The sequence below is a fragment of the Yamadazyma tenuis genome, chromosome 1 (genome assembly GCF_029203305.1).
Source record: "Yamadazyma tenuis chromosome 1, complete sequence".
Lineage (NCBI taxonomy): Eukaryota > Fungi > Ascomycota > Pichiomycetes > Serinales > Debaryomycetaceae > Yamadazyma > Yamadazyma tenuis.
The window spans coordinates 536029-558971 of NC_089461.1; the positions used below are offsets into that span (position 1 = coordinate 536029).

Genomic DNA, 22943 nt, shown 5'->3' on the forward strand with positions numbered 1-22943 from the left:
TTTCTAATCGGTAGATCCCTCCCATGAGTAAACACAAAGAAACCCCCCAAGTGTCAACGGCCGGAGGGTTTGTGGCCGGAGCATTAGCGGCATGTGGTGCCGTGACCTTCACCAATCCTATAGAGCTTATCAAAACCAGAATGCAATTACAAGGAGAATTGACTAAGGTTGACAAAAATGCCGTCAAGATTTACAAAAACCCATTCCAAGCCTTTGGTGTTATATATAAGAACGAAGGGCTTCGGGGCTTACAAAAAGGGCTTGTGGCCGGATACTTCTATCAGATTGGATTGAACGGATGTAGATTTGGCTTCTACGAACCAGCAAGATACAACTTGACCAAATTGTTCAATCCAACTGCACTTAAAGAAGGTGAAAAAGCTCCTCAAAGCTTGGGGATTAACGTGGCGGCCGGGTTCATCTCGGGGACGGCAGGGGCTACTATTGCTAACCCATTGTTTTTGGTGAAAACCAGAATGCAGTCATATAGTGCTGTTAAGAATGCTAGTGGTCAATCGGTGGCCGTTGGTCAACAAACTTTCTACAGATCGCCATTTGAAGGTTTGAAGAAAATCTTCAAGGCCGAAGGTATAAAGGGGTTGTTTAGAGGTGTAGATGCCGCTATTTTGAGAACCGGTGCCGGGTCTTCAACTCAACTTCCATCTTATTTCTATGCGAAAAGCTTGGTGATTGACAATCATATTGTTGCGGAAGACTCGATTTTGGTTCATTTAATTGCTTCCTCGGTGGCTGGTTTGGCAGTAGCTGTGATGATGAACCCATGGGATGTCGTACTTACCCGAGTATACAACCAGAAGGGAGATCTTTATAGTGGAGTAGGTGATTGTATTGTCAAGACCGTGAAAACAGAGGGAATAACAGCATTTTATAAAGGATTCTGGGCACAATTATTCAGAATCGGACCTCATTCGATCTTGTCCTTGATGTTTATGGAGCAGTCGGTCAAGTTAGTGGCTCAATTAGAATCGTACTTGTAGTATTATGATATAGATAATAGAGACTATGCGTGTCGTGGCCATTTCCTCCGGGGTGGGTACTGTGGACCAAACAGTTGAGTCGTGTACACACCACCGATACAGGGGAAAAAAATCCGACCCGCGAACCTGAAAGGCAAAAAGATAGCCTTAGAAGAGTTAGTGTAAGCAAAACTTGAGAACCACAACGCACTTCTATTTGTGATACGCTCAACACTATTGGATAAGCCTTTAGAATATCCTTTCTTCTGGTATTACGCTTTATACGCTTCCTGTATTCAGTGACTTTCGTTGGTCTAAAACATCAGATTAAACTGGGGTACCTTATTTATAATACTCAGGTAAAAACACTGGCTTATTGGTTGATTTCCCATCATAACCCAGCCACCCCACTTTAATTATTATTCCCTTCAACCATCCTTCCCGGTGAATCAACAACGTGCACATACTACCAATAGTGAAGTTTTTTCCAAGTTTACTCTCCTATGCGTGATTCCAACTATAAGTCTATTAGTAACAATAGGGCGGCGGTGACTATCAGTTCCACCGTTTATGATAGAAGAGCTTTGGACGTCACAAGTGACAGACCTTTGGTCAACTCATTGAATCACTTGACCTACCTTGTTTCATCCCTGGCTAAAGTAAGAGAAACCTTATCAACCGATGGAGGTATAGAAAGATTAATTGAAATCCTTCATGAGTGCAACAACTGCAACTTTGGCTCAAGTGACAATATTTTCACCAGTGAAAAGAAGATCTTGACCGCCTGGAAATGGACTTTAGGATTTCAATGTTTGGTGTTGATCGGTACTAGAGGTACCGAGAGCATCAGACAAAGAGTCGTAAGGGCGGGTATGCTACCCATCATAGCCACGGTTTTGGATAATTATATCACCCTCCATGACAGAGCCTTCATCCAGGCCAATAAAGGTATGACTCTTCAATCCAGTGGATTTCTGTCCCAAGTTTTGGGAGGTAGCACTGGCACTCAAGAAGCCTCACAAATACAACAAAACATACCAACCGCAACTGCTCAGCCACAAGGTGACCTTCAAGAAATAAGGCCAGTCGGTGGCATAACTGACAATACGGAAGAGATAGCTACTGATACTGATTTGAGTGGCAACTTGAACTTCTTGGTACAATTTGAAACATTTCAGAATAACTTTAGGATGGACGATTCAACATCCGCTGCAGCAGCGATGGCCGCTTCATCTTCAGTGCAACCACATTCTTTTTTCAGCGGCAGACATCCGGACAGCTTGACTAATGAAGATTATGAAAGCTTGAGTATCGAACAATTATTCAAATTGGTTAGAACTGCTGAGACTTGTGATTTATTGGATAGCCAAAACGTTAATAATATCAGAAGAAGATACTTGATCTTAATAATCATGAAGAAGTTGAAGGCTGAAAAGGAAGGAGAATTACTCGATACCAGATTCTTGAACAACACTGACTATGATATGGACAACAGTCTACAATTTTTGTCAGATATGTATCTTCAAGATGAAAAGTCAGCATACCTTTCTAGCTTGGCCACTTCCAAAGCTTCTCCCCGAAGTTTTACCGAAACCGGGGTAATTATTCCTAGAGAGGACGATATTGGGTGGTCGCTTCAGTTATTGGCATACATTTCAAAATATCCTAACCTTAAAGATAGTTTGCAACACACACATCTTGTCATTGACATAAGTGTCAGAGATAAACAGCTAAAGTTGTTCATCGAAAATCAGTTGAAAACAAAAATGAAGAAGGATTTGGCCATCAAACAAAGGCCTACGATTAAACCAAAGTCAAGACGGTCTAAATCGGTGAGTTTAAGACTGGGGGGTGAAACAACTCCTATCATTAATAGTGGTATTACCCAGAGAGATTCGGCAAATTCTCGGTTGAGTTTTACAGCTTCTGCTTCTAATTCTCCTCAGATGATAAATAGTCTTAACTCCCTTCGGGATGACAACTTCATCCTTGACCAAGACAAACTAGATTTATGTGACGACGATGACACAAATGTTGAAAGTGGATTGAGAGTTGACGATACAAACGTTGAAGGCATTCAAGATGACGGATGTGAATCAGACCCTGAAATTGGTTCGGTTTCTGAATCTGGTTCTGACAATGAGAACTTTGGTAACCTCTTATTCCCTTCATTTGATCAGAACAAGTTAAGTGAGTTGTATGAGTCCATCTTGGATTCAGAATCTATCATGGACACTTTGGATCGGGAGTTTGCATTGCATGAATTGAACGAAAAAATCAGCAAATGCATTGAACGTGCTAGTCAAAACTTGAGCACTTCTATCACGAAAAAGAGATTAGAACAAAAGCAATATTTGAAGCAAAAGTGGAACTACGACACATATGAGAACTTCAATATTGATGATCAAGTGAACAATCAGATCAATGAGCTCCAAAACGATCCCGACTATGACGATTCATTGATCGAGTACAAAAAAGTCAACTTATTTCCTATGGTGGAAAAGTTCACGTTCTTGGCTGGTACTGACATGTATTACTGGTCGGGTGTTGTGATGAGAAACTCTTGTAGAAGAAATGAACACCGCGGTGGAGTAAGGCAGTGTGGAAACTTAGATTGCGGTAAGTGGGAGACGTATCCCAGGGAGTTTCTGAAATGCAGAAGATGTAAGAGAACAAAGTATTGTACCAGAGAATGTCAAAAGAAATCCTGGCATTGTCACAGAAATTGGTGTATTCCAAGCACAAGCTCAACCACCAATAACGCCAATGAAAGCCAGGTGGCCGAAAACGACGAAAACGAAGAGCCAAGAACAGCTCAAGTGCAAAATATCTTAGTTAATCCTAGCGAGGTCGCTAACGATGCTGAAACTACTGGGGATAACATCAATAACAACAACTATGGAAACGATAATGATGATGGGCATCAGGGTACTGTAAATTAGAGTTTATAATATATATTCAGAAGAATGTATAATAGATTTTCATTCTTGTAGAGTCGTAAATTGTCTCTGAGGAAATCAGAATTTTAAAGGTAATCCATAAACTATAGGTGCACTTCCGTTCAAGTATTTTAGGTTACAGTATTTTCTTCCTTCTTTAACACTTTCGGTAACCGTAAGGCTTGATCCTTCGCCACACAAAGAAGTCAACTTGAATACCCCCATAGTGAACTTATCGATGTCCTTGTCCGTAACGTCCCAAAGGTTTGCGAGTACCATAGGGGAACCACATGTTAGCCAATTGAGAACATTTCCGTGCGGTTCAAGCATTCCATTGGTTGTGATATGGCCAGACGAGCAGCCAAATAAGAGACTTGGAGGAAGCTCTTTTCTGGAGTTGGTGAACTTGAATAAGGATGATGCTTTGATGTACTGTTCGCAACCACCATGGCCCACATAAACGAAGAGGTCCTTCTTGAGGATATCCAATAAAAACTTATTGTTATCCAGAGGTGAACGGCCGACGATACCTTCCCAAGAGGACATACTTTCAAATAGCTCAGAAAACCTTGCTTCCGACTTCACCAAGTCTCCACCAGGATTGAGCAAATACATCGTGTTCCAGCTTTTTTCCTTCTGCTTTGTAAAAGTCGGATTTTTTTTAAGCGTTTCTAATAATAAGTCGATGGAAGGCATTCTTGATACTGATTTATCCGAAAGACAACCCAAGGACTCCCATGGGATACTGTGACATGTTGGACCAGGGATAAGGACAATATGTTCGCCTGGATTTGAAGCCTTATCCTCGAATTCGTTCATCAACTCAACGAATTCATGGTGAAACATGTCAACATTCACTTCATCATAAGCGTTTTCTTCCCCCAAGTACATCAATGAATCCATAATGAAATAGATTAGATCTGCGACTATAGCTTTCTCGATTTCGACGGAATCAGCATCAGTCCCAATACTGAGATGTAATTGAGAGATTATACCAACAATCTGGGTGTTCAACTGAGTGTCCCTGGGGAAGGAGGGTAAATACTTGTAAAGGAGTTCATGGAACTTATTACTGAAATTTTGAAATTGAATCGACTCTTCGTCATGATTACCAAAGATGCCTCTGAAAGCGCCTAGCCACTGATATTCAATAAGTTCAAGTACTTCTTTGAGTTTCATGTCTAAAGAAAATCTCAAACGCCACCAATTTGTTCTATCTTCCTTGGTTCTGATCTTGGAAGTGGTTTGAGGTTTAATTGAATCGTCACTTCTCTTAATAATAGCATTAAGCTTATCCAAGGCCCCAGTAAACGAGAGAGATGAGGCTGTACTTCCATGGTCCATCATCCGTTTCAATGGAAGCCGTAAGCATATTGGTTTGTAATCTGACTCTTTACTCAATCTTGCTAGTACAAGCTCATCACTCCCTGAATCAATGTCCAAAGTAATGATTGTCCAATTGGCCGGCAATAAGTTTTTGACATCTTCACTAAACCCAAGAAAGTCATATTTATGTTCAAATTTCAACCCAGACAACGGAAAGATGTCTTCAGGTTCAGCCGCAGACTCTTCCCTCATATGCCTTTCATGTTTAATTGGTAAGGATCTGATAAAGTCATGCAAATAGTAAATTTCATACCTCTGAGTCTCTGAAATTGGAGAAATAGAGTTCACAACACTTGTTATATGGGCCATTTGGTTGCTTATGTTTCGAAGCGCATGCACCGGGAAACTATGATTTGAGATCACCAGAAGTAGTTTTGTGTTCGCTTCCGCTAAAGCGTCGGTGATCTGTCGAATATGCTGAGACTCGTTGACCATATTGTCTACTAAGCATGGTGAAGAAAAGACAGAATTAAGGATACTGGAAAATGCTGGTATGTTGACCAAACTGTTCATGATCTGACCAACATCCACCCTCACGGCATCTAATTCTGATGCTTGGTACGTCGGTTCAATACTGGAGTGAAACATGGAAAGATGAAGCTGTGATTCGTGTATCAATTCTTTAAAAGGTGAAACAGTATTAAACGACTCACCAGGTAAGCTAAGGGTTTGTACAAGCTCTCTTTGGCGAGCACTGAATGCCTTTATGTGTTCGTCACTTTTTTCGACTAGGTAGTAAAGCAAATTGCTACTGACGCTCAACAAGCTGAGTGAGTCGTCTATGTTCAAGGATGTGATCTGATTTCCTTTCTTCAATTCTGAAAGTGCTGTTTCGTTACGTTCTAACAACAAGAAGTTATCTGAAAGATAGAAGTGGTTGATTCCATTAACAAGTGGAAACTTGTTGCATTCGTTCAATTTCTTCAATTCAGCAATGTAGTGGGAAATCTCTCTTGAAATTCCCAATAGTTTCAGCGTTTTGATCATGGAAATACAGAAAGAGGACATCAAAGATGCAGACTGCCATCTAAGTGCCACTCGATCCTTTACCGGAACATCTACCGTGATTTTCTTTATAATGGAGAGGAGCAACTTCGAGCCTGTTTTCAAATTCTGGTAGCTTGCTGTATATCTCCCTTGTCTCAGTCTTAATTCAGAAGCTGTAAAGTTAAGATTTACTACTAAAAGTAAGTTTTTCAACTTTTCGCTGATTCCTAGACTTGCTGAGTGATATGATAGGTTAAACTCAGTCTTTGATTTGACGAATTTCAAAAGCATCTCATATTTGTTGTCAGCTAAAACAAGATCTCGTTGTTCAATATAGGACTGTACTTGTAATAGCTTCCAAGCTGCCAATCCACGAGCAGATAATGCAGAGGACGTCCTTCCTGCAGCAAAAATCTCTTTCAACAACATTCCGGACGAATCCAAAAGACTGTGAGCTTCTTGGTAATTCTCCAAATATATGGAAACAGTCACCAAGTCCAAAAGAAGGTAGAACCTGAAGCACTGGAGTTGAAAGTTTCCTGTTAAATCCCTCGAACATAGATATGGTGAAAGTAATTGGTGTAACTTCTTGTGAAGCTTGTTAAACTTTAAGTAATTCACTAAACAAGATAAAATTTCAATCTCGTATTCATTGGGGTTTGACTCTAGAAAGCAGTATTGATTGAACAATTCAATCGATTGGTCTATTGATTCTTCACTCCACTCAATGTTGATAGTCTTATGCAATTGGATTCCACTGATAATTAAATAGTGGAAGGGTTCACGGGGATTTGCCAATGAAATATCCAAGTAACTGTCTAATTCTTGGATTGTGTAGTAATAATAAAGACAAATTAATCTCAATGTTTCATCATTTAAATGGATACTTGTCATTATATCATTTGCAACAACTTCCTGGTTCACGGATGAACTTTGGATATGTTCAAAGAGATTTATGCACAAAGCAGTAATGAATAGCTCGCTCAATTCACTGCTTTCACCGAAAAGAGAGACAGTAAAGTTGGGAATTAAGTCAACTAGTCCTAAAATCAAGTGGGCTAATGGTCTCGAATTCAAAAGGTTTTTGTCATCAATGGTACGGATAGACCCCTGAATTGTGGAGAGGAAGACAATGACCATACTTCCAGATTCTCCTACTTTTCCGTGTTCCATCAACATCTGGCTTGTTTTCTCTACCTTGCTTTGAAGTATATCCCTATCTTGGGAACCACTGTTCGATTTGTTGTAGATCTCATATTCGTAGTCAATACAAGCTTCAATACAAAGTACTGTCATTGGCAGGAAAGGCATTTTAGCTGCCAAGTTGTACAATAGGTTGGATAAGTTTCTTATTCTCTTGTACTGCTTGAATTTTGAAAACAAGAAATGTAGTTGGGCAATAATGTGGAGTGTGAAAGGTATTGACTCGCTTCTATCACTCAAATTCTTGAGGTGGACTGTAATGGAGTCCAAAAGTTCGAAACACTGGCTTGATAAGCTCTTGAGCAGCTTGTAGTTATTCTTCATGTATGTGACAACGGAAGAAATGAAGTCATTATATTTGTCGTGGTCAATTTGTTCTAAAACCCCTAAGCATGCCAGCAAAAAGGAAGGTTCCGTAAACAAGTCCCTGATCTGACAGCCTATAATCGCTTTATTGAATGTGTCTAAGTCACTCTGGTTATTTGAAATGCCCTGAAGAAGGTTTATAAGTTCTGACTTCGACAATGAAGGAGAGTCATCGCTATTCCAAGTAACATCACTCAAGTTGTGCAACTCAGGAACTGTTTTAGTTAAATCCTCATAGAATGGTTGGAGTCCTGGAATATTGTCGTATTTTAGATTTGAGGAACTTGTGGTAATCTTACCATTCTTTAGGTACTGGAATTCAACAATTTTTAGAGTCAACTTGGCAATGACGGCCTCAGCATTGAACTTCGGAAGTTTGGAAAGTTTTCTAGATAACGTGCTGAGACCGTTCAAAATGGTTATGATGTTTTGGTAGTGCTTAGTGGAGGACTCAGGAGTGGCATGAACGTTTATCCACTTCATGAAGTTACTTGATGTCAAAAACATATCCGGTAGTACCAGAAGTGAATCGATGCCAAAGATGTCATCGGTACCCAGGTGTGATAGGATGTGTATGTTCTGGGAAACGTACTTTAGCACTGTTTGTAGACTGAGAAAGTGGAATGCTATTGTAGACTTAACCGTGTCATGTGAATAATTTTGATCATCGAATTGGATTCCTGTGAGGAGGAGGTGTGCTTGATTTGGGTTCTCTCTTACATATCTAAACGGATGTTTCAGTACTAGAGAAGTCAAAGCCTGGTAGATCACGTTCAAGTGTGCTAACGACTCGCGTAGTAGGTTCATCAGGATGAGTTTAACGATGAATGATTCATGCTTTTTAAGGCAATTGATAAGTCCAGTTGATGACGGAGACAAGTAGTACAAACATATAAAGCCATTTATGGCAACAGGACATATTTTTTCAATGATTTTGACATCCTGATGGCTGAATATGCTTTGAATAAAATGGGTCGCATCTGTCTTTGTGGATTTGGTATCATTACAGGCAACGTTGTGCTTGCAGGACGAGGATAGCACCAGGCCAGCCGGATACTTTGAAGAAAGAAATGACTCGAAACGGTGGTTGGTTTGAGCCAAGTCAATCTCAGGTTGGTCCATAACGGAAATAGGTTATTATAATGAGACTGAGTATTCTCTGTTTACAAGTGCGCGCACAACTGCAGTTAATCCCATATGAAATGAACACCTCTCTTATGCAGATGTCATACTCGTCCGATATTAGTTCAGCGAGGAAAAAGAAAAAAGTCGTTGACTACACAGCGTGGTGAAGTCACTCTATGATGGAGTCGAGCCAATTTTGAAGATGTCGCAACAGATGTGACAATATCTTTTAATTTATAGCGCCAACTTAATTATGGGCATGCTCTTTTGGAACCGCCTTAGTTTGTCATTAAAAACAAACAAGGAGCAACTTTCTAAAGAATAGCCAGCACTTATATCAGAGAAGTGACGCCAAGTAAATGGAAATATCGATCAAATATAGTCAAGGGATCGTAAGAACGAGGAAGAGAAATGGCAGAAAATTGTAACGAGAAAGTAAGATATTTGGGTGTAGACCAGTCATCTAAAAGTGGATCGAATAATTGCTCTGATAGCGCCGCCTTTCCGAAGATAGCCAGCCAAATGAAATAAGGGAACGTCAATTTTTAAAAATCCTTTAGACATTTACTTAAGAGAGGTGTTCATTTTGCGTGGGATTGACTGTACCATTCGCATCAAAAGATTGACAGGAAAACCTGGCCTTGACACGAAAATACTGTTGCATTCTCTGATAGACTAACTGTTGTATTCACGAACCCCTTAATAGGATCATGTTCTCTACCAACTCAAAGGAAGGCGTACTTTAGGCTCTTGGATGGTAAGAGACCAATATAAGTAAGAAGAGCAGCTGGTTTAGTGGACTGCGAAGGTCGAAATTAAAATGTAAGAACTTTGATCAAAAACCATTCAGAGCTAGGGGCCAGTGGTTTGGTTGAAAAGAGAGCTTCGTAGCCTGAAAAACATAACCACCTGGTTTGAAATTCAACTAGCGCAACTGGTTTAGTGGTAAAATCCAACGTTGCCATCGTTGGGCCCCCGGTTCGATTCCGGGGTTGCGCATTTCTTCTTTTTGCTTTCTCTATACTCTTTAGAACTTACATGCAGCAAAAAGTAGTAAGAGAAGTAGTATGGTAGCACTATTTGTTGTAATCATTTTAAGGCCCGATTAAATTTTTATTGCACTCGCGACTCAAAGGTAGACGAGAAGTTGAGTCAGGTGACCTTGAAGGGTTCCAGCACTCCTAAAGGTTCTTTATACAGAACAATTGAATTCAGAGACGTCAATACAATGCTTGAGAGTATAGTGTTGAATTAATGCAAGAAGACTTCACGGACTGGTGGAGGGCTTTATTCTTCCTTTACACTTGTATATGTGCTTCTTTGCAAATACCGTCCTCTAATCGGTCGCAGTCCAGGATTCGATTCCCAAGTTGGGCATTGTTCCTTCTCTTCGAATGAGCTGTGTCTGGGCTATATAGCTTGGGACAATGGACATTACCCTGCAATGACATTTCATGTTGTGTGATACAATTCAATTTCTTCTATTCGTGCACCAATAACATTTTGAAATATCTAATTTTTCCTCATTGTGTGATTTTCACAGAATTAAATGGCTGCAAAAAGAGACAACAAACAACAGCACCGCACAAAAAGAGACTATAAACCAATAAGCTACATCGTAGGAGATCCGGATATTCCCAGTTCCCTAGATTTCAGAGTGGAAAAACATATAGCAACTCCAATATTTGACCAATTTGCTGAAGTATTAAAATCACGGTTCTTACGTCTCCCATACATCTTAGTGGGAAGGACTTCACAATACTTCAGGTTTAGTAACATCCTATGATCACACTGACGTCAGCAGTAACTACATATCAACCTCACTTCATATCTGATCTCCAATCCCCTCAATATCACCAGCATAAGATATTCCCCAAAAATGGCAAACGAGCACATTTAAAGCTCGTCTATCTCCCAACAATAAGAAGCGAGAACACCAAGTAATCTCACGCACTACCCATCTATGCACCCATCACATAACCCAAACATACTACCAACATTTTGGGACACCGGCAACACTCCAGATTCCTATGCTTGCGAATCGGCGGACTTCCTTGCGTGATGGTTCCATCATCGGTATCCCCAAGGTTCCCGGCCGTAAACGAGAAACATCGAAAACGGTTAAAACCTAAACAAGCGCAAAACACAATAAATTCACGCGAGTTTCCCAGGCTGTTTGATACCTCATCAGCATTGTAGAAGAAGGCAGCTGGCAGCGGTTAGCCGCCAGGAACTTTTACACGGTGCAAAGATCGTCTAACTACTACAGCATGTAGGCGCCCGAAGCAAGGTGTGCTGATAAATACACGGGAAGACCAGTTAGCGTACAAATGACCCTCCCATAGCATCATCAGCACCATCAACACCACCAGGGGTTCGGTGTCAATCTCTTAGTTAATGTATAATTATATGGATCGCCCTCAGTTTGCTCAATTGGGAATTAACTTGGAATTGCTTCGATTGCAAAAGTACAAGCTCCGAGTAAAAGCGCGATTTTGTGTCACTTGAAGGGTCCTTGGCCAATACTCGTCTATGCCTTTGAATATTTTATAAATTAACACAACTCCAATCGACTTCTTTTTGTGCGGTTTTGTACACCATGTCGAGGAGAACGAAGGACCTTTTCGACCAACTTGTATTTGATGATTTTGACGAAGAGCTCTTGCTGGAGGCCCAACCGTCCCGGTTCAAAGGCATAGCCCATGGGCTGAGAGCATCCAAAAACTACCCCCAATTACCTCACTACCACGACAAGGAACAAGAGGACACCGGTGCCGATGCTGATGTTGAAGAGGATACGTACGATTACTTTGATTTGTATGAACTGGATCAGCAACTGGATTCCCCGTCCCAATCGGTTTTCTCGGATCACCATGAGCGCTACTCATCCCACCGACGTGGAGATACCAGTACTCCCCGGTCACCAGACACGTCAATGCTGGATATACTAGAACAGCTTGACAATGGTGGAAACAAACACAGAGGTATTCCTGACCTCCCGCCGCGAGACTCGATATTCCACTTAAACCACCGTCAGTATTTGGAGGACTTGAACATTATTGGCTCCGGAGTCACCAGCAACAAGCAGATACTTGAGTGTATGGAACAAATGATACAGGAGGAAAACGACCGAATTTTGGAACAGTTGGAGCTGTTTGTGGATGAGGTTCGAGGCAGCGTAGCACACAATACGTTTAAGATCAGGTTTGGCAGGGGAAAAATATACACCACGCGACGGGGTGGTCCCCTTGTTCAGTCCCGTTGAGATGCTGAGGGCCAGCCTGGAACGACTAATGATATTCATTTCTTGATGTTTTAATAGACCTTATATATTCTTAAATGGCATACTTTTGATACAACCTGGAGGAATTGTGAAGACCAGCAGTCGGTGCCATAAGCCGGCTGTGGTCCGCCATGTATTTGGTGCTCTTCACGTTCCCAAACAAGTACGCATATTTTCACTATGCCCAGTCTCATTTTGCAACTACAAAAGTCACTTCGCACTCCTTATCGCACTCAGTACATCACCATGAGCTTGTTTGCAAAAACACAAACATTAATAAACCAGTTGGAGTCCACCATAGATGAACGCAAACAGCTCTTCAGCCTCAAACTAGAGCCCTCCACCAACGACAACTTTGATCTCATCAATTTGCTCGACAAAATCTCCAAAAATCTTAATTACCTCCAGGATGACTGTAAGGATAGTGGCAACTACCAAAGACTAGAAACCACCGTAGACCGGTTCAACAGCAATATAGACAGTTTAAGCCATGATACATCTATTCAGATTGACGAATACAAGTTCAAAATCAAGACCAGAAGAGAGCCTGTGGTGAAGGAAGCCAAGTCTGTGAGATTCCAAGATGATAATGATGACAATGAAGAAAACCTCCGAAACGAACTCATGGGAACACGAACCTTCCGTCCGTATAGAGATGTTCCTGATGCCGATCTGGAGTTCGACGATGCACTGGAAACGTCGCAGGATTCAAATCTTAACAACCAGCAAATGTTTGCTCAGCATCAACAACAGCTTCTTACGCAAGACGACGACTTGGATGTGTTACATGAGTCGGTGAAAATCCAGAAGCTGATGGGGCTCAACATTAACCAGGAGTTGGATGAACATTTGATCATCTTGAACGACTTGGAAAATGGAGTCGACGTGGCTCACAGACGAGTAAGAAACACCAATAACCGCTTAAATGAGTTCAGAAGCAAAGTGCAAGAGAACGGGTCTCTTGTTACGATAATTGTGCTCACAGTGATTCTTATTCTTCTATTGGTAGTATTAAACTAAATATATTTACATTAGCGTGAATAGACACAGAAGCCAGTGCCATGTCTTAGTCCGTCATTGTAATTGCAAATTTTATGGACGTCACAATTAGAAGTTGAAGTCGTCATTCTCCTCTTCTTCTTCGCTGAAGAACCAAATGAATATGATGATGTCCACGTAAACAATCAACCCTCCAATAATACTCATTAACATCGAGCCCACTTCAATCAAATGACAGTGGTAAAACACAATCGGCAAGCTCACTCCACTAACAATCAAAGTTCCGGTGATGTACTTGCACAACTCCTGCAACTGTGAAGGGTTGCTGCCATGATCATTACTGAAAGTCAAGAAATCGTCTCGGGTGCTCTCGATGGTATTTGCAAGGATGTTGGGTAATGGGGCCACCAAGAAAATGAATATTACCCAAAGGGGCTTATAGTTGTTGAATAATGCACATGACAAGAGGATAAGCAAAAACCCCGAGGCTAGAAATGCCGATAAAAAGATGATTTTATTGAGTGGGTTCATTAGAGGGAGTTATACTGGGTCGCCAAAAAATGAATGCGCACATTCCCGTAGGTAATTATTAGCACAACATGTCATAAAACTATTCACAGATATATCGAATATCAAACATCCCATCCAAACTATTTACAATAACCAAGTTGGGCTTCACTTCCAGAACCAACCTTGGGGCTTTTCATCCCCCTTAACTTCATCAACCAGTTGAGTTTGCCAGTCTTGCCCAAAAGGTTTACTCTTGGTGATGGTGGTGGTTAGGGAAGTACCATCGTCAAAATACTGAATCTTGGTTTCTTTGAACACAGTGTCGTTATTGGTGTTGGTCTCGTAGTTAGTCTCGGTGCTCAGAGAAACTACTCTCCTCGATGAGTCCGAATCTTTACCGACCGGCTGCAACTCACGACTCTTCTCCCTTTCCTTTCTTAACTGTTTCTTCTCTTCTCTAAGCTGGTTTCTCCATTGGCGTCTTTGCTCCTTGATATTTCTATGCATGATAGCCTTCCAGTTCATATAGTCTTCGAATTGGCTGAAAAACATTCCCTGGTCTCCCAAATCGTACTGGCCGGCATCAGGGTTGATTCCACGGGTTACCACTTCTTTCTGAAATTCCTCCTTCGTCAAGAGATATCCAGGAAACCGGCTGTCTCTCAACGCCAACACCTTGTTAGGGATCTCAGCGTTGGGGAACAAACACCGCCAGTGGCCATGGGTGTCGTAGAGTTGTTGTCCCTTCTTGTCAATACACTCATTGTATTTTCTGATGGAAGGGGTCCCAAAGCTGAACAATCCGAGCCCGGAGAAGTTGCCAAAGCCAAACCCACGACGACGGCCGCCTTCACAACCCAGGAGAGATTCCCGGTCTGGTGATGGTTCGCCCAGGCGCTTTTCGTAGATGCTGGGGAATTCCCAAGTGTCTTTGCGTAAAGCCCACTCCTCAAAGTTCTTCCAGGCGGTAGGATCATCCATCACCTGCTTGGCGATATCATTGAACCCATTGAAGGATTCCAGAGTCAAGCTGAGTAAGGATGTGGTGAGAGCTTTGAAGTTGTCCTTCACTTCGTTCAAGTGTTGGTTAAATTCTTTGTCTGAGTCTTTAGACATGATATGGAATGAATAGGGTGAATCAAAAAATGACCAGGGATGTGCGCGAAGTTGCAACCTTTCTGCGCACACCTCAGCGAAATAGGTGGAAGCTTCGATCCATTATGTGATGTGTATTGTTCAAAGACAAACATGCTAAATATGGCATTTTCGTGTTGAAGATAAGGCTATGAACGGAGCCTCATAGTCACGGAGACCAAATGAATATGAATAAAAGTATGAATGGAGCTCAATGATGAACAGTCGGAATGCTAGTTTAGGTTTGCGTCAAGCAATCCATGAAAATTGGCTACCACTGGTTACTGGGCACCAGGGGACTGCCAGAGACGGTGCTGAGCTTGATGGAACCAAAAGTCCCGTTGTTGGGAATGTACGGTAAAAACTCGTTATCGCTCTGGGCGTCAAACGACTTGTGGATATAGAACTTGTTACTTATGAGTGTCATCATCTGTTGTTTTGTAGGCTCATTGGCGTCTCTATAGTAGCTCGTAGACATTTTTGTGCAAGGTAAGGAAAAGCTATGTAAGTGATAGTTGAAAATTTTTATTTCGCAACAACCAACTTGATTCGATAATGAGGTTACTCAGACACTACTCCAAATTCAGTTTGAAACTGGGAACTGGAGCAGTGAATAATGGCATCAAATCGGTCCACCCGCATATACCGGCCGTGACGCGATTTGCCCCGTCACCTACCGGGTATTTGCATTTGGGATCGTTGAGAACCGCTCTCTACAACTACCTATTGGCCAGGAACACCAATGGGAAATTTATCCTACGCCTCGAGGATACCGACCAGACCCGCTTGGTAGCTGGTGCTGAGAAGAACATCTATGACACCTTGAAATGGTGTGGGATTCAGCCTGATGAGGGCCCTGTCCAAGGAGGTATTCACGCTCCGTACCGACAGTCTGAACGGAAACACATCTATAAGGAGTATGCTGATCAATTGGTGGCTCAGGGAAAGGCATACCACTGCTACTGTTCGAAAGAAAGGTTAGGAGACCTCCGGGAATCGGCTATGAAGTTGAAGCCTCCAACCACGGTTACGTACGACAGAAAGTGTTTTCACAGCCATCTGCAAACGTCAGATGAACAACCAGTTATAAGGTTCAAATCCCCTGAAAAGTACGACAAAATCAACGACGTTGTGCATGGAATATTAGATCTCCAACCACAGTATAATAGCGAAGATAGGAGGTACGACGATTTTGTAATTCTCAAGTCTGACGGACTACCCACCTACCATTTTGCCAACATAGTAGATGATCATTTGATGGGCATAACCCACGTTATCCGAGGTGAAGAATGGTTGACGTCGACACCAAAACACCAGGCTTTGTACCAGGCTTTCGGTTGGACCCCTCCTGAGTTTGTTCATATTCCATTACTTACTTCTCTAAAGGACAAGAAGCTTTCCAAGAGAGATGGAATCATGGGCGTTTTGTCCATGTCGGACAAAGTTTTGCCTGAAGCGTTGATAAACTTTGTTGCGTTATTCGGATGGTCACCACCCAGACCTTCTCCGGGCGAACTGGTTTCTGAAGTTATGTCTATGGACGAATTAGTAGAAAAGTTTTCTCTTGATGGATTGACCAGAGGAAATGCCAAAGTCAGCAATGCAAAATTGTATTACTTCAACAAGGAGCATTTACACCGGCTTGCAAAGGTCGATGAAAAGGTCGTTGAACTTGCTGAAACTTACGATTTGACAGATGATACCGAGTATATGGCGAGAGTGTTGAAGAAACTTCTTCCGAGTATGAGCTCCTTGGACGAGATAAATAACTACAAATACCTTTTCACCATCCCCGACTACAACACTTCAAACGCCCCCCCGAACTGTAAGGCAGTACTCATGAGATATGCAGAGTTGGAATATAATGTTGAGGAATTAATCAAGGAGTTTAAAAAAAAAGAAGTTTTTCAGTCCATCAGATTCGCTTTGAGCAACGGGGCTCCAGGGTTGGCTATTCCCGAGATCATCGACTTGCTTACTCTTGAAGAAACCAAAAAAAGAGTCAGTACTTGTATAAAGAAATTGTAAATTAGTTCACTAGATATTATATGTATATATTAATGGAGATCAGTGAAGTCCATGAAATCAACATCATTTTTTCTGAACGGATCGATCAAAGGACCCGTAAAAATACAGTGGATCTTCATACTGGGGTGGTAGTATAAGCCTGTCAAGAGCTTGGGAGTCACCAAAAAGTATTGACTATCGGATGCCTTTGAAGCAGTGTGAACCAAGAATTTGTGGGCTTGTTTCTCATTGGTAGGGTCCATACCTTGGTTGATTTCATCAACAATACGCACGGGGGCTTGTGTCAATCCTTGTAGGGCCATCACAAAAAAAATGGTTGATACTGCTCTCTCTCCTCCCGACTGAGATTGACGATCAAGTATTTTTAATTCGGATTCTTGCCTGAACTTAACGAGAATTTCAAGTCGCCAGTCCTTAAACTTCTCCTGCTTTTTTAATCTTACTTCCCCATCACTAGCAACAGCAACGAACTTCTTTTTGAATGAAAGTGAGATCCTAAAGACCAACTTGGTTAGCTCAGGCTCCCATTCAGACTGAATCTTCTCAATACGAGCGTCCAAGTCAAGTTTGGCCTTCTCGTATCTTGGCAAAGTGTTCTCATATTCTTCGAGTTTGGCTTCAACCTCTTTCAATCGGTTGATGCAATTTCTGTCAGCAGCAGCTGTCAAAACACTCAATTCATCTCTAATTAGCTGGATCTTGTTCTTGACATATATTTGGTTCAAAGAGTTTGTCTCCAAATACTTTTCTGCTAGTTTGGCCAAGTCTCTTTCTTCCTTCTCGGTGTAATGTTTCTTCTGTTCTTTTATCTTCTTGGAAGCATCACTTTCTCTTATATTTCGGTAATTGGCATTAGCCTCCTCATAAAGCTTTACCAATTCTTCCTTATATTGGTCAATTTCTTCTACTAATGCCTTGATTGAAGAGGCCCGAGTTTCGTGTTGAAACCTTTCAAGAACCAAGTTGTTTAGTTCCACCGACTTCAGAGTAATGTCCACCGCAGCAGCTTGCTTGGAGGCTGACCCAGTTGCCAACTCGACATTGAGATTTAGAATTCTCTTCCGATACTTATTTAGCTTGGATGATTCACTTGAGCTCAATTCTCTTGTTTTACGTTTAATGAGATCGTCTGTTCTCTCAATTTTCTCTTTAATTCTACTCTTCCGCTGAATCTGCTCCTTTACCTCCCTGTACTGCTTATCAATATCTGCAAATGCGTTCTTGTTCTGCTGAACTAAGGGCAATAGTTGCTCCTTTTCAGCTTCATGATTCATTTTTGCATCCTGTGCAATTACTTGCTGGCTCTTAAGTGACTCTATTGCTAGCTGTGTTTGCTTTTTAACTTCTCCAGGTACCACGTTCTCCTTTCCAAAGAATTTGGACCTTGTAACCGTTTCGGTAACGCTGACAAATTGTTTAGCTCCATACTTGGATTTATGGACAGTTATGAGTTGATTGCCCACAGCAAACCTCATGAATGGGATTCTTCCATTGCTATCTGGGTTTAAGAGACGAGCAACCTGGTCCTGGGAAAGTTCTGGAGCGTAAGGAATCCAATTCAACTTTGAATTGGAGTTAATCATATTGATGACCTCGGAGGGACCAACAAGGAAGTCAGATAAATAGCATTGAAATCCAAACCCAGATATCTGTGATTTTGCAATTTGAGGTTCGCTAGCTTGTTCCACAATGATTCTTGTAGGCGAGTTGAAGTTTTTGAACAAAATATTTGGTATCTTATTGTATGCGTCTTCTGAGGTGAATGTCAAGGACATTAGTGTACTTGGATTAATGATTTTTTCAATAACTGGAGCTACCAGTTTCTCGGTCACATCACAAGTAACGACGGGAGACTCAAAATAGTACTGTTTCAACTCAGGTCTCTTACGGAGTTCTTGGTGAATGTGGTATGCGTTAGAAAGCAAAGGATTGTTACTTCCATTACTGCTAGGGTTGAGCATAGAAAGTTTGTCTTTCGTATTGAGGACTGCTTCTTGTTCTTTGATTTTAAAACCAAGTCTCGAAACCTCTCTTTCTTGTGATTCAATGTTGTCTCTAATCGCTTCAAGTCTGCCCATAGTTTCAGTAACGGTTGAATTCTTATCTCTTCTTAGTTTGTAGAATTCGTCTCTCTCTTCAGTGAGAGCATCCAACTCTCCCAACTCATTATACTTTGTTCGCAAGTCTTGCACATCCGAGTTAAGAAGTTCAAGCTCCTTCCGAATGGTTTCTTTACCAATCTTGGTTCTTTGCAACTCTTCCTTCATTTCTTGAATACTGGATGTGATTTTTTGTACCGTTGAAGACTCCCTTTTATACTGCTCCTTAGACTGATCTATTTCACTTCGTAGCTCAAATATCTGCGCCTTGAGGTCGTCTACCTTTCTCAAACAAAGGGTCACCTCTTTATGAAGGGGATCAGCATTGTTATCAAATGCATTCAACTTGGCTTTAGCATCATCCCTCTGCTTTTTCAACATCCTCTTCTTTTCCTTGTCATCATTGGATATGGCATAAGGTAATAAGAGTTCATGATACTTCAAATCGGTGGCCTTATCATTGAACTGATTCAACCGCTCAACTTCTTCTTGTAAAATCTCCCGCTCAGATGTCAACTTATCCACATTATCCACGATATTCTTCAAGTCCTCGGCAGCCGCATCTCTATCCTTCTCCAACGCTATAAGGCTTTCGTGCATCACATGGAGGTCCCCGTTTTTCAAGGTTCTTTGAGTTTCCAAAAGTAACTTTTCTGGACTGAGACCGGCAAACTCTGCTACTCTCTCTTGGGGCAAAAAGTGACACAAGTTGTCCAACTGAATATTAAGTTCTTTGACTTTTGTTTGTACAAATCGTTCTGCAACTTTCTTGTTATCGACTTTCCACTCACTCGACTTTGCATCAAAACTCCGCTCAATAACAAAGGAACGGCCACCATTGCCCATCATGGTGATAGTCACCTCTGCCCGATTTTCGCCCGATTTGATCATATCTTTAAGCAGAGGCCGCTTTATGAGTTCGGGTTTTCCTCCAAGCCCAAGGCAAATGGCCGAAACTAAGGTACTCTTTCCCGTACCGTTAGGACCAATGATCATATTTAGGGTTGGAGACAACGAGAACTCGGCATAGGAGTATGTGGTGAAGTTGGTTACGGTTACCTTCATGATATTGCCTGGTTTGAATGGAGGACTATTGGGTTTGTGCCGCTTGTGTGTGCCATTTGATACTGAACGTAGCACACCATCAAGGGTTTGTCCAGGGGATGGTTCATCAAATGACGGTCTGTGAGAATGTTGGGGAATTACCACCATTGTACTGGATCAGAAAGTGTGTAGCAGATGTATAGTATCAGTCGCATCAGTGCGCGTCTGAAAAAACGACGTGTCCGAACCACCTGTCGCAGTGTTTTATTTTGTTTACATTTCGAAACTCCAGATCAGCCACTACTATCAATAAAGACAAGTATCATGGTACGTTTCAGCTAAGTTTAATGATGTACCTTCCCAAGGTGCAATGCAACTTCATACAACCCCAAGTAACCTATTACTAACATCAAAACCAGTCCCAAAACACCAAAACATACAAAGATGCGTTTGCCCTCTTCGACAAAAAGGGCACTGGAAAGATCCCAGTTGAACACTTGGGTGACTTATTAAGAGCCGTGGGCCAGAATCCCACCTTGGCAGAGATCTCCGACTTGCAAAGCGGTATCGGCGGCGGTGAGTTTGATTTTGAAACGTACAAAAAAATCATTGAAAGACCTGATGGATTCAAGCCATTGGGATTACCAGAAGACTACATAAAGGGATTCCAAGTTTTCGATAAGGACCACACCGGCTACATTGGTGTGGGTGAGTTGAGATACATATTGACGTCCATTGGCGAAAAGTTGTCGGATAGTGAAGTTGACGAGTTGTTGAAAGGTGTCAATGTGACGTCTGACGGGAATGTTGACTACGTGGAATTTGTCAAATCGATCTTGGACCAATAGATAATTGGTCCCCGACGCCACAGTACAGTGGTGAATATACAATTGTTACCAGAGCATAGCTGTAGTTTCCGCGAGGATTGTAGACGTGGGTGGTGGGGGAATGGTAATGATATTATCAGCAGCTGGTGAAACCTCCATCGCGAAGTTGGAATTGGATAGCGCGAGATTTTTCTATCAATGAGTACAGACGGCATATCTGTGAACACCATCGATGCTGTTGATATACGGCGTAATGAGCGGTTCCACATGTTCCCCGAAGAGCGAGTGAAGTCTATAGCTGGAATCACGGGCGTGATAGGCTTTTTCAGTGGCTTTTACGATGGTATCAAGTCTTCATCCGTACGGTACCTCACCGAGAATAGCCACAGACTTCCACGAAATGTCGGTGGATGGTACTTTTATCACAAGAAGAAGAACTACATCATGCTAACTAGCGGCTTCAGAACCGGGGTGCGCCATGGACTCAAGTACTCATTGCTTGTGTCGAGTTTTTTTAGTGCTGAAGCGTTGGTGGACCAGGCGAGAGGTGTGCAAGACTTTTTGAATACCACTGTAACGTCTTCTGTGTTCTTCACAACCTTTGCGTATTACAAGAGACTAAGCCGAGTGCAGACGCTCAGCTATGGGAAGAGGGGGTTCCTTTTTGGGTTGTGTATTGGAGTCTGCCAGGATTTAATGATATGGAACAGAGGAGGAAAGGTGTGGTACCTTGAAGAATGGGTCGTGAAAAGGTCTGGAACTCAGCCAGAGAAAATGTAAATAGGAGTTGAGATAGTGAGTCACGATAATGAAAGTGTACAGTACGACTACTTTGTATATATAAATGTCTGTATAGGTGAATAAATTACTTCAGTTACTCTTCTTCTTCCTCGTCCAAATCCGGAACAGGATAGCTTAATAACACCGCTATCCCTGTCAATGCATCAAGCTGCTTACCAGAATCATGTAAGCTCGAGAATATCAACACTTCTCCACTAGAATGCTTCACCTGTTCAGTTAAGTCGATATAGAATTTACGAACCAGAATATCGTCGTTTCTGAACAATGAATCGGTGATCATCAAATATTTGACAGCCCCAAGCTCAATGGCCTGCTCACATTCTTTTCTTCCGTACCAAGCCTTGTCGTTGTCCTCATTCAAGTTCTTTTCAAACTCCTCGAATACCTGCACTTGTTTGGTGAACTTGGTGTCCGACAACTTTTTCTGCAAGTGAGGGTCTTGTAACGCCTCCTGCAATCCCTGGAGGTATCCTGTAGACGAGTGGGCCACCACAAACTTGAACTTGTTCCGAAATAAGTCTTTGTCATCGTTCTTTTGAGCATAGGCATTTATTTGTGCCAATAGACTCGATGCCATAAACCCTGGAGATGTCAATATCACCACTTTCAACTTATCCAAGTCGAAGTTCCGCAACATGGTGGTGATGATCAAGTCATAGAACTTGTTCAAGCCCTTTTCGTAGTTGGAGTTGTCACCTCTGCGTTTCTTGGGAATCGACTTCTCTATCTTGGTCTTCAAAACCGTCATATTGTCAGTGATAAGACATAAGTGGGCAATGCCTTCTTCAAACACGATGGCACCAACTTCAGCCTTGGCCTCGATAGAGCACGACTGGATCACGATATTGTAGTTTATTTGGTCCCATTGATGTTTGTACACGGTTATAGGTTTGGTCAACTGTACTTCTCCAGTATGATAACTTTGAATAGGAACGTATTCGTTGGGCTCGGTGGTTTTGCCTCTAATTCTCATCAGCTCATCTGAGGGATTGTATTCAACATCCTCGACGTTCAATCGGAGTGTTACCATTTTCCGTTCTTGCTTTCCCTTGTCCTTTCCACCAACTGCTGACAACCCCGACTTCTTGCTGACATTTCTGAAGGTCTGGATTTTGACATCATCCTGTTTCTGAATCAAGTTATACAACTGCCACAAGTCCTCCTTGTCTTGAGGAACAAGCGTTGTATAACCACTGGAGTCCTTTTCAAACGATTGTTTTACAAGCTTCATGGAT

The 22943-nt window shown here is 41.9% G+C and overlaps 10 protein-coding genes and 1 non-coding gene across 11 annotated transcripts; 7 read left to right on the forward strand and 4 right to left on the reverse strand. All coding sequences in view use genetic code 12, as the record gives it.

The window, feature by feature from the left end:
- Positions 1–23: 23 nt before the first annotated feature.
- On the forward strand, positions 24–998 carry OAC1 (Mitochondrial oxaloacetate carrier protein; the record flags this gene model as incomplete). Its single annotated transcript, XM_006687693.1, has 1 exon — positions 24–998. The coding sequence occupies one exon, from the start codon at positions 24–26 to the stop codon at positions 996–998; it is 975 nt and encodes a 324-aa protein (XP_006687756.1).
- A 482-nt stretch (positions 999–1480) lies between these two features.
- PSN45_000267 (uncharacterized protein) lies at positions 1481–3919 on the forward strand (the record flags this gene model as incomplete). The annotated part of the gene is made up of 1 exon (XM_006687694.1): positions 1481–3919. The coding sequence occupies one exon, from the start codon at positions 1481–1483 to the stop codon at positions 3917–3919; it is 2439 nt and encodes an 812-aa protein (XP_006687757.1).
- A 75-nt stretch (positions 3920–3994) lies between these two features.
- On the reverse strand, positions 3995–8341 carry ESP1 (separin protein; the record flags this gene model as incomplete). Its single annotated transcript, XM_006687695.2, has 1 exon — positions 3995–8341. One exon carries the CDS (start codon positions 8339–8341, stop codon positions 3995–3997), a length of 4347 nt encoding a protein of 1448 aa, XP_006687758.2.
- Positions 8342–9911: 1570 nt separating this feature from the next.
- Positions 9912–9982, forward strand: PSN45_000269. Its single transcript has one exon. It is a non-coding gene; the product is annotated as a tRNA-Gly (tRNA).
- Positions 9983–11582: 1600 nt separating this feature from the next.
- Positions 11583–13286, forward strand: PSN45_000270 (uncharacterized protein; the record flags this gene model as incomplete). The annotated part of the gene is made up of 2 exons (XM_006687696.2): positions 11583–12161; positions 12504–13286. 2 exons carry the CDS (start codon positions 11583–11585, stop codon positions 13284–13286), a joined length of 1362 nt encoding a protein of 453 aa, XP_006687759.2.
- Positions 13287–13373: 87 nt separating this feature from the next.
- Positions 13374–14891, reverse strand: PSN45_000271 (uncharacterized protein; the record flags this gene model as incomplete). Its single annotated transcript, XM_006687698.2, has 2 exons — positions 13374–13753; positions 13958–14891. 2 exons carry the CDS (start codon positions 14889–14891, stop codon positions 13374–13376), a joined length of 1314 nt encoding a protein of 437 aa, XP_006687761.2.
- A 573-nt stretch (positions 14892–15464) lies between these two features.
- On the forward strand, positions 15465–16937 carry MSE1 (Glutamate--tRNA ligase mitochondrial; the record flags this gene model as incomplete). Its single annotated transcript, XM_006687700.2, has 1 exon — positions 15465–16937. One exon carries the CDS (start codon positions 15465–15467, stop codon positions 16935–16937), a length of 1473 nt encoding a protein of 490 aa, XP_006687763.2.
- A 29-nt stretch (positions 16938–16966) lies between these two features.
- SMC5 (Structural maintenance of chromosomes protein 5) lies at positions 16967–20101 on the reverse strand (the record flags this gene model as incomplete). Its single annotated transcript, XM_006687701.2, has 1 exon — positions 16967–20101. The coding sequence occupies one exon, from the start codon at positions 20099–20101 to the stop codon at positions 16967–16969; it is 3135 nt and encodes a 1044-aa protein (XP_006687764.2).
- A 303-nt stretch (positions 20102–20404) lies between these two features.
- cdc4 (myosin II light chain) lies at positions 20405–20928 on the forward strand (the record flags this gene model as incomplete). The annotated part of the gene is made up of 2 exons (XM_006687702.2): positions 20405–20407; positions 20500–20928. The coding sequence occupies 2 exons, from the start codon at positions 20405–20407 to the stop codon at positions 20926–20928; spliced, it is 432 nt and encodes a 143-aa protein (XP_006687765.1).
- A 177-nt stretch (positions 20929–21105) lies between these two features.
- PSN45_000275 (uncharacterized protein) lies at positions 21106–21687 on the forward strand (the record flags this gene model as incomplete). The annotated part of the gene is made up of 1 exon (XM_006687703.1): positions 21106–21687. One exon carries the CDS (start codon positions 21106–21108, stop codon positions 21685–21687), a length of 582 nt encoding a protein of 193 aa, XP_006687766.1.
- Positions 21688–21781: 94 nt separating this feature from the next.
- Positions 21782–22939, reverse strand: DOM34 (Translation factor pelota; the record flags this gene model as incomplete). Its single annotated transcript, XM_006687704.1, has 1 exon — positions 21782–22939. The coding sequence occupies one exon, from the start codon at positions 22937–22939 to the stop codon at positions 21782–21784; it is 1158 nt and encodes a 385-aa protein (XP_006687767.1).
- Positions 22940–22943: the final 4 nt, after the last annotated feature.